The following is a 15,518-nucleotide window of genomic DNA, read 5'->3' on the forward strand; positions in this document are numbered from 1 at the left end:
TTTAAAGATTTGCAAAGTACTTTATACACATTATCTCATTAGATCCTCCCAAATAATCCTGAGAGGAAGACACTATGATTATCTTCACTTACAGATGAAAAAACAGACTGGAAAATGTTATATTTTCCAGGTCACATGGCTAATAAATGTCTGGGTCAGGATTTGACTCTACCTACTGTATCATCTACAAAGGCATGCAATCACTATTAGATATCTCTCCCTTAAAGAAACTTATGATTTATCAACAACTTAATTTCTCATTATTGCTAAAGGAATCTCAAGAAAGGAGATATAAATGTGGGTTGACTTAGCAGGGGAGGGAAGGTAGCACAGTTGCCCTTCTGCAATGTTGTTATTGAAGATGAAAGCTGCTGTCTGTAGTTCTGAGCTAATAGTATGAAAGAAGCACTATCTAGAAGCCCATTTGTTGTAGCAGATGAAAGAAACAAAAAATTATCTCTACGGAGAAACTTTAATTAACCAGGAGCATTTCATCCTTCCAGGAACACTCCTCAAAAACCTGGTTACCAAACTAGGACCTCAAAAATATGACTGAATATCTTCTGGAAGATTTCTCAAAGATATATTCTCAGTGTGGACTATGAATAAACTACAATGGAAATCAAGCTTTCTAGAAATCCTTGACCCACCTTCTTTGGTGACCAGTCCCCTTAATATGCTTTATGTGTGTGCCTGCATGCATGTGTATGCGTGTGGTGTGTGTGTGTGTGTGTGTGTGTGTGTGTGTGTATCTTTCTCCCTTTAAGGGATTCCAATGATGTTTACATTCTTGAGAGAATAGACTTCTCGAGTTAAGGGTTTTTTTTGTTTTTGTTTTTGTTTTTTAATTTGTGCATAGGATTAAATAAGACTCAGCAGTGGTTTTGAAATTGTTCAAGTTCCCAAAGGAAAGAGCAGATTGAGAATCAGACATGCTAAGTAGCTTCTGCCCCGGTCATATACCTAGCAAAGTTTTGAGTCAGAATTCAAAACTAGGTCTACTTGGCTACAGAGATGATGCACTAGGTTGGGAGAATAGTTTGGAATGTGAAAAATTCACAAAGGCATTCTATTAGCCAAAAGGAGCTTTATGTCATGGAAACACATGCTCTGACCAGTCAGTCAAATAGGGGAGCAAAATGGGGTTTAGCAGGATCCAAGAGGGGAGTCCAGCACCTTGAAGTGAAATTGGCACTTAGCCCTTTCCTGGTCCACAGAGAAAGAGAGAGAGAGAGAGAGAGAGAGAGAGAGAGAGAGAGAGAGAGCGCTAGAGGCAGAGAGAGCAAGGGAAACAGAAAGATAAAGAGAAACAGACAGAGACAAAGAGAGAGAGAGAGAGAGAGAGAGAGAGAGAGAGAGAGAGAAGGTTCATATAAATTGGGAAACCAAAAGTTAATTGAGTTTGACTGAAACATCTAGTTAAGAATTTAGGGTTCCTCACAAACTAACATTAAATACTGGTTAATTTTAATTTAACTTTTTAAATTAGTGTGCATATTAAAACTGGAAATTGAATTGCAAATTACATGAGACTCCCAACCATTTTTGTGATAGATTATGTACCATCTGAATTTTAAGAACTGTCTTGTTTCTTTCCTAACACAAAAGGAAAACTTATTTAAGGGAATAGGAGGGAAAGCCCAAGCCCTCCATGAAAATTTTCAGAGCTCCAATAGCTTGGGGAAAGAAATTTTACCACTTATATCCCCTACTGAGTGATGAGACTCAGTGAATACTAACTGATAAGTAATGTTTTTTTTTCTGTGATTGTAGAACCTAGATTTGGCTTGTCATCCAGTTACCTGAAATAAATCTCCTTCTGATATGAGAGTGCCTTAGTGAGTTTTTACATTTCAAACTGCTCTCCTAACCTAGTACTTCATCAGCCAGCAAGGCCACAATCTCAAACTACCTTTCAATGGATGTAACAGAATTTGAAGGAAAATATAGAGGATTTCAAGAAAGGAAGTATATTTGTTGGGAGAAGAATCAGGAGGCTGATTGGTGCTGTTCACTCCATCAAGACTAAGTTGATTATATATTACACTAACTACCTATGGGATTTTATGTGAGTAACTTTACTTTTCTGTATCTCAATTTCCTTTTCTGTGAAATGACTGGATAATCTTTGAGATCCCTTCAGCCTCCTAAAATCTTATTGATGAGGGCGAACCCTGAAACTGTGCCCCCTTTAATCTGTAAAAGAAGGGAGATTTAGGGTCTCAAGTTCTCCCACGGGAAAAGCATACCTTTTCCAGACAAGTCCTTCCCAAGTTAAGTGGCTTCAGGCAATCAGAGATCTTGGTCAAACCACCATCTATTGAAACTGAGATCTTTTGGGGGTGGCCCAGATCCCCTTCAGGGAATTCCCAGACTCTGGGAAGAAGCCTTCAAACTCCCAGTTAAGTAATTTTATGCAATTGGAGATCTCCATCTGATGGTCCTTTATTGATTAGCTAAGACAATTCCCAGCCCCAGGCCACCATTTGCCCATATAACCAGGGATCTGTTAATCCACCTTTGCCAAACTTCTAATGAGGAGTTTTGTCCACTAAGAAAGCTTTCTTCTTAGTGAACAATAAAATTCCCTTTTCTTGACACAAAGAGATTCTGGGTTTGCGAATTCTTTCGCATTGGATCTGCCTCTTACCCCGACCAGAGGGGATTCCCCACCCCAATTCTCAGTACCTCTTCACTACTACTAGCTCCTCATCATTTTGGTTCCTTGACCAGGAATCCCTGAGAATCTGGGCCTTTTCTTGTTGTCTATAGCTAGAACACTCAAATAACTAGGAAAATTTGAGTCGTTGGAACTCAACACTTGAGCAGAATTCTCTTGGGGATGCTTGAATGGGAATTCCTGCATTCTCTGACAAAAGTCCCCTTAATCAGGGAGCATTGTGTCATCTCTCCATCTCTAGAGACATCTAGGGAAGGATGCGGAGCTATAGAATCAGGGAAACTAAGGCTTGTGGCAAAATGGAACAAAATACCTCTGTTTCTAAGAATCCTTCCTTAGGAAGTCTCTTAAAAACAGAGACAAATTTGGCTTGAAAGCTCTCATTTTCAATGGAAGGTGATTTGACCAAGATCTCCGATTGACTGAAGCCACTTAAGTTGGGAAGGGCTTGTCTGGAAAAGGTATGCTTTTCCCATAGGAGAGCCTGAGACCCCAAATCTCCCTTCTTTTACAGATTAAAGGAGACACATTTGCAAGGTTCATCCCCATAACTATCATTCTATGATGCCATGACATTTATGGGGGGAATAAAACTTTTTAAAAAATCTCTGCCACCAATTTTTAGGAAATAATTCTTTTGAGTCATGATTATTCAAAAAAAGTGTGTTTTAACCATTTATGCAAGAAAAACAGAAGAATGAATGATGCCTTTCAAGTCAGCAAAACTCTCTAATGGAGTTAAAACCAGAATAAAATGTAATTGGGAAATGTTTAACAAAATAAATAAAAATATAATACCATATATTTATTTTGTGGGTTTCTAAATTACCTGACTCCCTTCCTGATCCCATTCTATTTGAGTTTGACACCATTGCTCTAGATTATGATATTTAGTTGAATAGATGCACATGCATGTAATATATGTATACATATACATCTATACACATATGCATATACACACATACATACTTGGACAGACACTGCAGATGGAGAGTGAGCTGGGGGCCAAAATTGAATAATTGGAGGAGGATCTGATCTAACATTTCTTACTCTTTTCTTAGAAGTAAGCTTATCAAAGCTAAGAGGATAAAGGCCTTGCTTTTCCTTACCTTTTAATGTTGATGGGGGTGACATATTTTTTAATCTGACACCAGGGGTAATGTCACATACTTGTACTTTATCCTCATTGGCTGAGAAAGAAAATAGATTTAAGTTCATCTGGGGCTTAGTATAGTTTTCTGTAGAGAAATAACAAAAATAAGAGAAGATGGGGGAAGAAAGAGAAAAGTGAAAAAAATTCATAATGTCATTCCCTTTTGTTATTAATCTTGATGTTTTCAGAGAAATTAAGGCCACTCTCATGTAACCAGCAGATATGGAAAAGAGAATGCTCTTCATCTAATGGACTTTCCTTTAGGCAAAGTCACATCCTCTCCAACATTTATCATTTGTCTTTTCCTGTCATCTTAGCCAAAAAAGGTGTTAAGTGATACTTCAGAGTTATCTTAATTTGCATTTCTCTAATCAAAAGTGATAGAGCATTTTTTTTCATGTGACTAGTAATGGCTTTAATTTCTTCATCTGAAAATTGCCAGACATTATTTTTTAACAAAATTGTATTATGATTTTGTGTTTGAACTCCATTATCTTTTCTTGTTTCCATTTCAGTATATGTCTTTTTACAATCTAACTTGTTTGATGAGCCCATGTCTCTTCACATTTCCCTCTCTCTCTCCTCATCAGAACTATTATTTCCTTTTATGCTTTCATAATTTCATTCTTTTTAAAAATTCTCTCAATAGATTTTACTTTTCCAAACACATGTAAAGATAGTTTTCAACATACCCTTTTGTAAGACTTTGTGTTCTGAGAATTAGTAAAGTGCAAATTCACCAATAAACAAAATCTCAGCTTCCTCAGCAAAGTTAAGATCTTTCATGAGAGGAATGACTCTCTTTTATAGTTGTGGGGTGTACAAAACAAAGGACAGGATTTCATAGATGGGGAACAAGTTGTTATTGGTCAAAAGAGCTCAAAGTCATGAATGGCAAAAAAAAAAAAAATGGTATGATCGGGTTACAGAGTTGAGGCATGGGGGACAATGATCAGTTGGAAGTTGGGAATCAGGGGTAAACAACAACCCTTTTCTTCTCTCCTGTGACTAAGAAATGTTCATTGGTTGAGTCTACCTACAAAATTAGAGATAGTGAACCAGACTTCTTTGGACAACAAACCAGACATCCTTGAAGGATAGCTTGGTAGTATAAAGATAGTAGATCAGACTCATTGGCATTTACCTACATCCCTCAAGTATAACATTTTTTTGAAGTAAGACTAGAACGGTGTAATTCTAGCAAGAGAACTGGATTTCAAAATTTAACTCATTATAAATCTGTTGAATGAATTTCTGAACTAAGTTTAGAGACAAACTACCATGATTTAGGCAGTTACAGGACAAAATCAATTAATTTTAAATAGGATCAAATAAAAGATGAAACAAAATTAATCTGATTATTTTAATAGCAATAAATTTGCTTATCAAAAATACTACCTGGGCAGCTAGGTGGCGCAGTGGAGAGAGCACCAGCCCTGAAATCAGGAGGACCTGAGTTCAAATGTGATCTCAGACACTTAACACTTCCTAGCTGGGGGATCCTGGGCAAGTCACCTTACCTCAATTGCCTCAGTAAAAAAGAACTACCTAAACACCATTGCCCATTTAGTGCTATATCAAGCAAACTACCAAGAAGTTATTTTACAGAGCTAGACAAAATAATAATTCATTTGGAGAAACAAAAGGACTAGAATCACAAGGAAAACACTATTTAAAAGGAAGAAGAGGAGGAATAGCATTTCCAGATCTCAAACTCAATTCTGACCTAGCTGAATTGTTGTGAGACTTCTCTAACTTCACCATGTCCCCAGGAAGCTCATTACTGGAATAACCTCATCATCCTGTAAGATCTTCTTAGCCTTGCCTGTCTACCTCATCACTACTCTCTGCCTCTCTAGCTGGAAAGTGGTACAAAGAACTTCCATTTAAAAAGAGAAGAGATCTTGGCTCAGAACACCACCTCTTTTTTTTACCTCTTACATTATTCTTTCACTCCTCTGACTTTTCCATGAAGCTTCAGAGTTGAGTAACTTCCTTGGCTAACCTCCCTGCTGTTTTTCAGTTTCCTTTTCTGTTTTGTCTTCTTCCCCCATTAGATAACAATCTAATTTGTTTGATGAGCCCATGTCTCTTCACACTTCCCTCTCTCTCTCCTCATCAGAACTGTGATGCTCTGTGATGGCAGGGACTAGCTTTCTTTCTTTCTTTGCGTATTTGTATCCCCAGAACGTAATATGGTACATGGCACATAGTAGGCATTTAACAAATAATTATTGATTATTGACTATTAGCAAGAAGTAGTCATTAATACTATTTGAGACTTGTTTAAAAATGTTTTAAATATATCAGTGGAACACTCCTAGTGAAAATCAAAAACAATTAAATTCAATCATCTAGAGTGTGATAAAATCAAGAAATTAAACCATTTGGGGAAGAACTTTTGACAAGAACTGCTGGGGTAACTGGAAAGCAGTTTGACAAAAAAGTAAGTTTAGATCAGCAACTTACACCTTATACCACTGTTAAGTTCAAGTGGACATGATCTAAATATAAAAAGTTATATTGTGTATCTAATTTATATTTTAATATATTTAACATCTACTGGTCATCCTGCCATCTCGGGGAGGGGGTGGGGGGAAGGAGGGGAAAAATTGGAAGAAGAGGTTTGTCAGTTGTCAATGCTGTAAAGTTACCCATACATATAACCTGTAAATAAAAGGTTATTTAAAAAAATAAATAAATATAAAAAGTTACATAATTTTAAAAATAAAGAAAATAGAAGGAATTGGTGTGAATTGGTCCAACCACTTTGGAAAGCAAATTAATATTCTTTTTAAAAAATGATCCAGAGGTCCCACTGTTGGACATATATACCTCAAGGAGATTGAAAACAAAGAAATGTCCCACATAGATTAAAATGCAGATAGCTATACTTTTAGTAATTGTAAAGCATCAGGAATAAAGTACTTGCCTCCTGATTAGTAAATGACTAAACAGAGTATGGTATTAAAATGTATTGGGATATTATTGCTCTGCATAAAACATACCAAGAACTCAAAGAAACAGGGTAAAACATAGAAGCTAATACTAATGAAGTAAGAACCAGAAAAATAATATATACAATAATTACAGAGTGGGGGAAGGGCTGGAGCAAAGTCTCTAAATAAGGAGGAAAAGGAGTCCAGAAAAATATTGTTCCAAAGTAAGGTAGTCATAAATCAGGAAAGTAGGAACTTGGGGCAACATTTTCTGTAAATTGGCAAGGTGGCAAGAGAGGAGAAGGAAAAAAAAATGGTTCATGTTGGAAGGACTATGGAAAGACAGGCTGACTTTGCAAAATTGCCCAATGAGTCTGAAAAACAATTTGCAATCACTTTTTAAAAGTGGCTAAAATACCCATTCTATTTGAGCTAGAGATATGCTAGGCATATACCAGAAAGTGGTAATAACAAAGAACTGGACATAAAATAAGTTGCTTATTGACAGGGAAATGGCAATAGAGTATTATTGCATTGAAAGAGACAAATATAATTCAGAAAAACACGAAAAAATGTACATAAGCAAGCAGAATCAGGAAAACATAATACGTAACGATTACATGATGTAAATGGAAAGAACAATTCTTTAAAAACACATTAAAACTTGAAAAGTAGATTAGGGCCATATTGTAGAAGACTAAATGCTGAGGACTTTACAAATATTATCATTTGATTTTGTGGGATTAATTCCACCTCCTGAGAAATTATTGCTGTTCAAACCAGCCTCGCAATTTGTACTGGATGTCTTCCCATGCAATCAGTAAAGGAAATATGACTGGCATGTATGAGTTGCATGACTAGCTGAGGTTTGGTAGATGATTTCTTCAACCCACTAATACAGTACTGTATAGAATATTCTGCTGCTTCTGAGAAGAGATTTATGTGCAAGGGAGAAAAAACTGTCACTATGGGTGACTTACTGAACAGGGTATGCCAGCTCACATTGGATTTTTCTTCTGGTTGATACTGATGAATGATGAGTACCTTGTGATGGTGAAGATTTTTCAGCAGTTCTTCACAATAAAGTGGAATCCCACAGCTTCCTTCCACTAGGTACCTGTAAAAGCAGTAATGGCAACTTGGCATATGTTGAAAATTTTTCTCTGAGGAGACAGAAGAGGATTAGTAGAAAATGGAATTTTTCCTATACCTCCCTGATCACCAGATAATTTACAGGGAAATGGTCTTATTTCCTTCCTCCTTCCCCTTAATCTTTTCTCCTCCCTTGCTCCTCTTCTCTTCCTTACTCCTACCTCCTTTCTTTCTTTAATGCTCCTCCTTGAATACCCTTGGTGAGATATCAGCAGAGGCATGATAACCAGAGGAGAAGCAAACTATCATTCTACTAGAAGCATGGTGCACAACTGAATAGCATCACCTGGTCCAGAGGTAATAAATGGGAACAAAGTAGTAATGAGCTTTAGCTACTATCACATCCCCTTCTCTATCAATTGTAGAAAAAGAATTCTATCATTTTGTTTGTTTGAGTACAATCCTGCTGGAAATTAGATGACTTCTCAAAAGTCTTTCCTAGTTTTAGGATCATACAATATCTCAAAAGTCTTAGTGCAATTTTAAGTTTTAAAAATCTCAAAAGTAAAAGCTACAAAACTCCCCCTCCCTTATCATTTAAAAGTTCCAATTATTTTCACACTTGTCTTATGAATTTTAAATAATAAATTTTTAGTTTTATTTTAATGAGATGGGGGCACCCTATTGTTATTCAGTGCATGTGAAGGGGTTTTCTGGATAATACTTCCTCAGACTGGTGAATCTACAGAAGAGGTCCTCTTTTTTAGTCACCTTGGTCATTAGACTTTTATTGTGGGGTCAAGTCAAACCTGATCTGTATGCACTCAAACCTTATTCTTTGTATAAGTCATTCCCCAATTGATAAATGGTCAAAGGAGATCAACAATTTTCAGATGAAGAAATTAAAGCAGTCTCATAGTCAACTATTAATTGAGCCAACAGTTTCAGTACTGGGTCTGTATCTCAGAATTCATAAAAGAGGGGAAAGGACAAAAGGGTTTGTAACAGCTCTTTTTGTAATGGCAGGGAATGGGAAATTGAGTGGATGCCCAGCAATTGGGGAATAGCTGAAAAAGTTCTGGCATATGAATGTAATGGAATATTATTTGTTCTGTAAGAAATGATGAACAAGCTGATTTCAGAAAAGTCTGGAGATACTTATATGAATGGATGTTGAGTAAAGTGAATCTTTCAAATGATGCTTTTTATAAGTTTGTAGCATTTACACTACTGAAATTAAGACAAAATACTTCACTGAGATTTTGAGGACATCTACATAGAAATGCAAAGTGAAATTAAGAAAGTACAATTAAGTCAAATTACTCAGTGCCCTGGAATCTTGTTTGACTGTCCCTGAATCAAACTCCTAGAAGATCCAATTAATTCTGGGTCAGTATCAATCTTCCAAAACTACAGAGTATCCCTTCTGATTAAATGTGAGGATCTGATCTGGATCCTTAGGGATGACCCAAGTAGTCTTCAGAGATGGTAGAGACAAGTGTCCTTTGTACTGGGAAATGACCTGTAATGCTTGTCCACAATGATGCCTGTTCATAGTTGAACTGAGCACATATCCTTGACTACCATTTGATGTTAAGAGAAAAGAAAAACAGTATTTATCGTTTTCTGCCACTGAAAAGCAAAAGCTGAAGAATCCTAAGCAGAAGTTATCGTGGGCAAAATTGCAGGCTGGAGTGGGGGGTAGGGAGAGTCAGAGTAAAAGAAGCTCTAATAATAAGCAATTCCTTATAATGGTCTTAATAACAATAAAGATCCTAATAATCACATTACAATGTGCAACATAGGAGTCTCCAGATGGAGAATGAAAGCAAATTGTTTCTAAGGGATGAAGAAAATGCTTTTGTGTCCTACAAATAATTCATATCTACAGTGGGTAATCAGAGGGGGGAAAAAGACCATAGCTATAATTTAATACCTAATTTTTTAATGTACATTGGAGGGCAGCCAAATAAGTATGTTATCAACCTTATGATCCTTTCAGAAATCAATGGTAATGGGTTCCTTGACCTTGCCCTCCCAAATCTGTTTTCCTATATTTCCTAGACTACTACAGACTAGAACCCAACTCAGGATGAGGGCCCTCTTCCTTTTTTCACTTATGATCGCCTGACTTGTTTTGCTGTTAGTTACCAAAGTCCCAGAGTAAGAATGGGGTCACTTACATTTCCAGCTCCTTGGGGATGCTGGCCACATTGAGGTCAAGACAGACCTTGGATCTTATATCTTTTGAACTTATCTCACCAATGACGACATAGGTAGTATTCCTATTCTTCATGATGGCATTAGCAGATTTGCAGGGGGCGTCAACGAAAGGAGACAGTGACATGATAAGGAACACATTGAGTTTCTGGATCAGCTGCTCCAAGAATTCCCAAGAGATTATGTCAATATACTGGGCTTCATCAATAATGAAAATCAGCTTTTCAGTTTTACTTGTCTGAACAAGGTAGGGAAGAGAAAACCCAAGTTGGTATAAGATTTCAGTTTTCATCCAAAAAGTATATATATGCATATATTTATTTTGCTGGCAGTTAGAAGTGGTTAGTTTTAAGGAAAAACTCAAATACAGTAAAATCTCAAGAATTCAGTTTCTATCCGTTTGAAATTTATGAACAGGGCAGCTTAGTAGTGCAGTGAATAGAGCACTAGCCCTGAAGTCAGGATGACCTAATCTCAGACACTTAATACTTCCTGGCTATGTGACCCTGGGCAAGTCACCTAACCCCAATTGCCTCAGCCCCCTCTCCCCCCCAAAAAAAATTACGAACATTTGAACAGTACAAATTCATAGTGTCAACAAAACCAGGAGAAATAACCATTTAAAAATATAAACCTCATCTTTACCTCACATATCAGATTTTAGAGAAATCCATTTATGTGCAAATACCTGGTATGTTAAATGAACATATCTTTTATCAATACATTTGGACTTGGATGGATATCTACTGATATCACTTTGTTTTCTAAGTTTAAGTTCCAATAGTAAATATTAGCATAATTAAATTTCATTAAAACTGATTAGATAACGCAGTTTTTCCTAATATAGACAGCCCTTTTCACCAATGACTGGTTTTAAAGGTTTTACTAAATATAAGCACTCCACATGATTAGTTATATGCTTGTCATGATTGACTTTGTGACCCTGTAACCCTCTGAACAAGTTTTTTTTTTTGGCAAAGATCACTGGAGTGGTTTGTTATTTACTTCTCTAGCCTGTCCTCATCCCCGTCTAACAGAAAAGGAAATAAGGAAATAAGGGTTAAGTGACTTGTCACAATGAGTGGAACTCTGGTGTTCCTGACTCTAAACTCTGCACTCTTCTCCACTACCCCATCTATTTATCCCAGAAGCCCATTGTGAAACTTCCTTTTAGTTTCTATAGAAATATTAATAAATAAATATTGTTCTAGTCTAAAAATCCTTCCCAGGTTTATCACCTTGGATAAAGTGGATTAAGAGCAAAAGGGATTAGGAAATCAGGATTAAGGCAGAAAAGCAAACTGAACAAAAGGTATTTCTTGTTTGGTTAGGATTATTAGCTTCTCCAACTCAGCAAGCCTTTGGGCTAAGATCCACCTAGAGTTATTGCTCTCTTCTTAATAGAATACTGACCACAGAGAATCTCCCTGTTAGTCCTTGAAGAGAATGATCCAAGAAGAAATAGGATAATTGTAGTTGAAGATTAAGTGACTATTTGTTATGATCGTGTATTTTAAGATCAGCACGAGACAGGAATTCAGGTTAGGGGAAAATCGTCAGTCTTTATTCTCAGTGAAGAAGGATCGGAGGTGGAAGAGAATCGGCAATAGCAATGTGTGCAGCTGAGTCAAGAAGCTAGCTCGACCAGCAGCCACACAACCAGCAGCTCGGAGTCTCGAACTCAGCCCAATCTCTCCCATCTTGTCTTCTTCCCTCTCTGCCTCCACCCACCAAAATCGTCATTTCCTATACAACACATCAGGACTTGCAAGGAGAGTGGGCAGGGACCATTCTTAATCCAATCATGTATATTAATAGAGTATAGCCCAATTACTATCTAGCCTCATGTACTTGGGACCTCAGTGCATCAGCTCAAACCTCAGCCCATTACAACTATTGTTTTGGAAAGTTAATACAAAACTGTGCTTTAATGTTGTGGCTCTTTTCTTCAAGATTCCTATAAATGTTATCTCAAATTGTAATAGGGTAGAGAGATGTCTGGAGACATGGAGGAACTATGCTAGTTTGAACATTTTAAGTTTAGAAATATTAGGCTATAAAATAATGTTAAATAATTTTTATGGCATATTTGGACCTAAAACTTGGAATAAAGCATTAATATTTTTAATTCAATAGACTGTCACAGTATCTCAGTTGATAACTACCAGTTGCCATTCTGGTTTGCAATTTGACATGAATTAGATTTCCTATTCCTATTTCAAGCTCCCCTATAACATTTTTATCTGCCACCAGGTGGCAATGGATAAGTGTGGCTGAACAATAAGAGGCGATAATGTCAGGCTAAAGCCATGTTCCAGAATGAGTTTGAATGACATTCATTATAATTAAGCAAGCATTTAAGGGCACACTTTTTGCAAGTTCTGGGGACATAAAAATGAAGGTGAAAATGACCCAGTCCCTGATCGTAAGAGCTTTCCTGGAAGTGGAGACAAGTGAAGGAGATACATAAACACAAATATATATTATAAAACCAGGTTGGAAGAGATAATAGCATAAGACTTATGCAAATTCTAAAAATCTAAACAAGTAAATCAATCCACACTTATATGGGAAAACACAAAACAGACAGAACCAAAGTAAACCCAAAAACTGTATTCTCTCTTTCTTTCATGGGCAGATATGTTTTTTCATTTTGATTTTGCCTTATTTTCAAACTGAGTACATAATTTGCTAATTATCTCACACCTTAACTTCTCCCTTTCTGAACAAGACATTTTGTCTGAAAGGTATTCACATGAAGACATACATTCAGTACATCTGTATGTAGGTATCAAAATGGAGGACACACTCATTTCCTTTCTAACTCCTTCCAAAAGAATTTTCTTAGTTTTGTTTTTTAAAATCAGGAAAAGGCTTCAGTTAATACATTCGTCCCCCTTCACTTTGAACAAAGTAGAATGGACTATTGACATATTTTAAAATACCTAAGTTATAGTCACAACAAAGTTCAATCTTTTCTATCATGTGAATGGCTTAAACCCAGTTCCAAAGCCCATTCAGTCTGGGACTCTCTCCTAATTAGTGGAGACAAATGTCCTCTCCTATGTGAGGTGCTTTCTTAAATCATTGAGTCTCTTTGGACTTTGAGTGTGTTAATATTGAACCACCTCTGCATCTGGGGTATAAACCAAATCTGAATTTTAAATACATATAGTATTGGCTAATTTTATGGAAATTTTTGGCAATATATTTATTAAGTATATTGGTCTATAGGTCAGCAGTTTACTCTCTCTGGTTTAAATAGTAATACCATATTTGGTATGGTAAAGAAAGAATTTGATTCTTTTTTTTTCCACAAAGCATTTATATAGGAAGGAGCTGATAAATATTTAACAATCGGGAGAGAATTTATATACAACACACTTTTAATCTTAATTAATTGAATGTTTACTCCATCACTTTCTTAAGTCTAGGCAATCAACAAAACAATAAATCAAATATCGATTTGTAGCATTTGCTAATTTTCAAGAAGTAAATGATTACAATGAAAATTTAACAACAGGTCTTGGTCTAAGCTGGCTCTAGCACACTCCTGAGCTAATGGAACATTGGAATTAATTATTCTTTGACTATTTGCTAGAATTTATAAATCCATATTATCTTGAGTTTTTGTTTTTTAACCTTTGGGAGTTCATTTATAATTTGTTAAATTTCTTTTTCTGAAGTTGGGTTAAGATAGGCATTTTATATTTTAAAAAATATTTTTGTTAGTTTTATTAATATATTCTTAAGGGAAATAGTTTCCAGTAATTTCCATTATTTCTTCATTTGTTGTGAATGTGTGTTTTTTCTTTTGACACTATTCGTGTAGTTTTCTCTTTTTAAAGACTAGTTAATATTATATTATTTGGTATATTTTTTATCAGCTATGTTTACTTATCAATTCTTTTTTGTTTTACTTTCAATTTTGTCAACAATCTCTTGTTTTCAGAATTTATATTTTGATGCTTAGTTGAAATTTTTTGGTATTTTTCCCGTGGTTTTAATTTTATGTCAGATTCATTTCCTTACCTTTATTGATATCTATTGAAGTATAGTTATATAAATTTTCTCCTAAGGGCTGCTTTAGTTGTATCTTAAAATTTTTAATATTTTAAGAAAATTTTTTGACATTTTATCCAATTGTGATTTTCTTTGGTGAAATTTCCTATTATTTACATTATTTGTTCTTTGATTCAGTAATTTTTGTGGATTAAGTCTCCAATTATCTCTTAGTGTTTTTTCACACCAATTTTATAATATAATTATATAGTATATATGTATTTATACATATATAATTTAAACATTTAATTTATTTAAAATATATATATTATATATAATTTATATAAAAATTTAAAAATAAAAAATAAAAATTAAATTAATAAAAATTTAAGCATTTAAGTGCATACTTTTTTATAGTCAGTAAAGAATGTGTTTAATATTTATGTATTTGTTTTTAAATGTTTTATTCTCTACTAGGCAAATTTTTTGCAAATGTTCCATTCCCTCCTGAAAATTTAGCCCTATCAATTTCATATTATGGTTGGTTGCTCTGTGCTCTTTGCTCTTTAGGGCATCAGTACTGCAAGGGCTATAAAACACATCTTGACCTGAGGTTCTTGAATTCCTGTGGGGCTCTCTCCTGATTTTTCAGAATCCCCAAGGTTGATAGTCCAAGAGATATAACAAAAGCAAATAATAGTTAGAATGATAATAGTGACAGCTAATATTTATATTATGCTTACAGAAACTGTGCTAAGCTTTTTACAATGATTGTTACAGTTGCTTCTCACAATAATCCTGAGAGGAAGGTCTATTATTGTCCCTATTTTACAGATAAGAAAACTGAGGCAGAAAGAATTTACATAATTTATGCAGGGTCTCATAACAAGCAGGATTTGAACTCAGTCTTCTAGAATCCCCATAGTTCTAACCAGAAGCTAGTCAGCTGATGCTGACCCACTTTTGTGACTGCCTTCTCCACAATATGCACAGAGTCTGAACATGCTCCACAATCTCTCCAAGACATTCTCCCCAGATTGCAGCAAGTCCCCTTGCCCAGAACTCTGCACATGCACCAGATTCTCATCCCAACTAGAAAGCTGTCCTGGTCATATCATACAACATTTAGTTCTGAGCCATATATTTTAAAAAGGATATTAACAAAGGGGCCACTGGGAAAATGAAGAGTATTGGAAACCAAGTCATATAAATATCATAGAAGGGAACTTGAGGTGTTTAGCCCAATGGAAAGACAGATACAGAGCGATAAATTTCAATTAAATATTTAATCAGTCACTAAGCATTTATTAAGCATTAACTATGTAAGAGGCACTGTACTAAGTTCTAGAATAGAAAGGCAGAAGATAATCTTTGTTCTTAGGGAGCTCACAGATTACATATAAGCAGTTATGTACTAATAATATATACCCAG

General features: G+C 35.5%; 1 protein-coding gene across 5 annotated transcripts in view; it reads right to left on the minus strand.

The window, feature by feature from the left end:
• Positions 1 to 15,518, minus strand: part of ADCY10 (adenylate cyclase 10) — a 127,879-nt gene that overhangs the window by 43,608 nt on the left and 68,753 nt on the right. For all 5 annotated transcript variants that reach the window (XR_004229282.1, XM_031936834.1, XM_003767400.4 and 2 more), the window contains exons 17-19: positions 10,048 to 10,322; positions 7,753 to 7,889; positions 3,790 to 3,918 (exon numbers count right to left, since the gene is read on the minus strand). Coding sequence is in view for 4 of the 5 variants with exons in the window: in XM_031936834.1 (XP_031792694.1) it covers positions 3,790 to 3,918; positions 7,753 to 7,889; positions 10,048 to 10,322 (541 nt within the window). In the remaining variant the exon portion in view is untranslated. The remainder of the gene's footprint in view (positions 1 to 3,789; positions 3,919 to 7,752; positions 7,890 to 10,047; positions 10,323 to 15,518) is intronic.

This window comes from Sarcophilus harrisii, chromosome 4 (genome assembly GCF_902635505.1).
Source record: "Sarcophilus harrisii chromosome 4, mSarHar1.11, whole genome shotgun sequence".
In the NCBI taxonomy this organism is placed as follows: domain Eukaryota; kingdom Metazoa; phylum Chordata; class Mammalia; order Dasyuromorphia; family Dasyuridae; genus Sarcophilus; species Sarcophilus harrisii.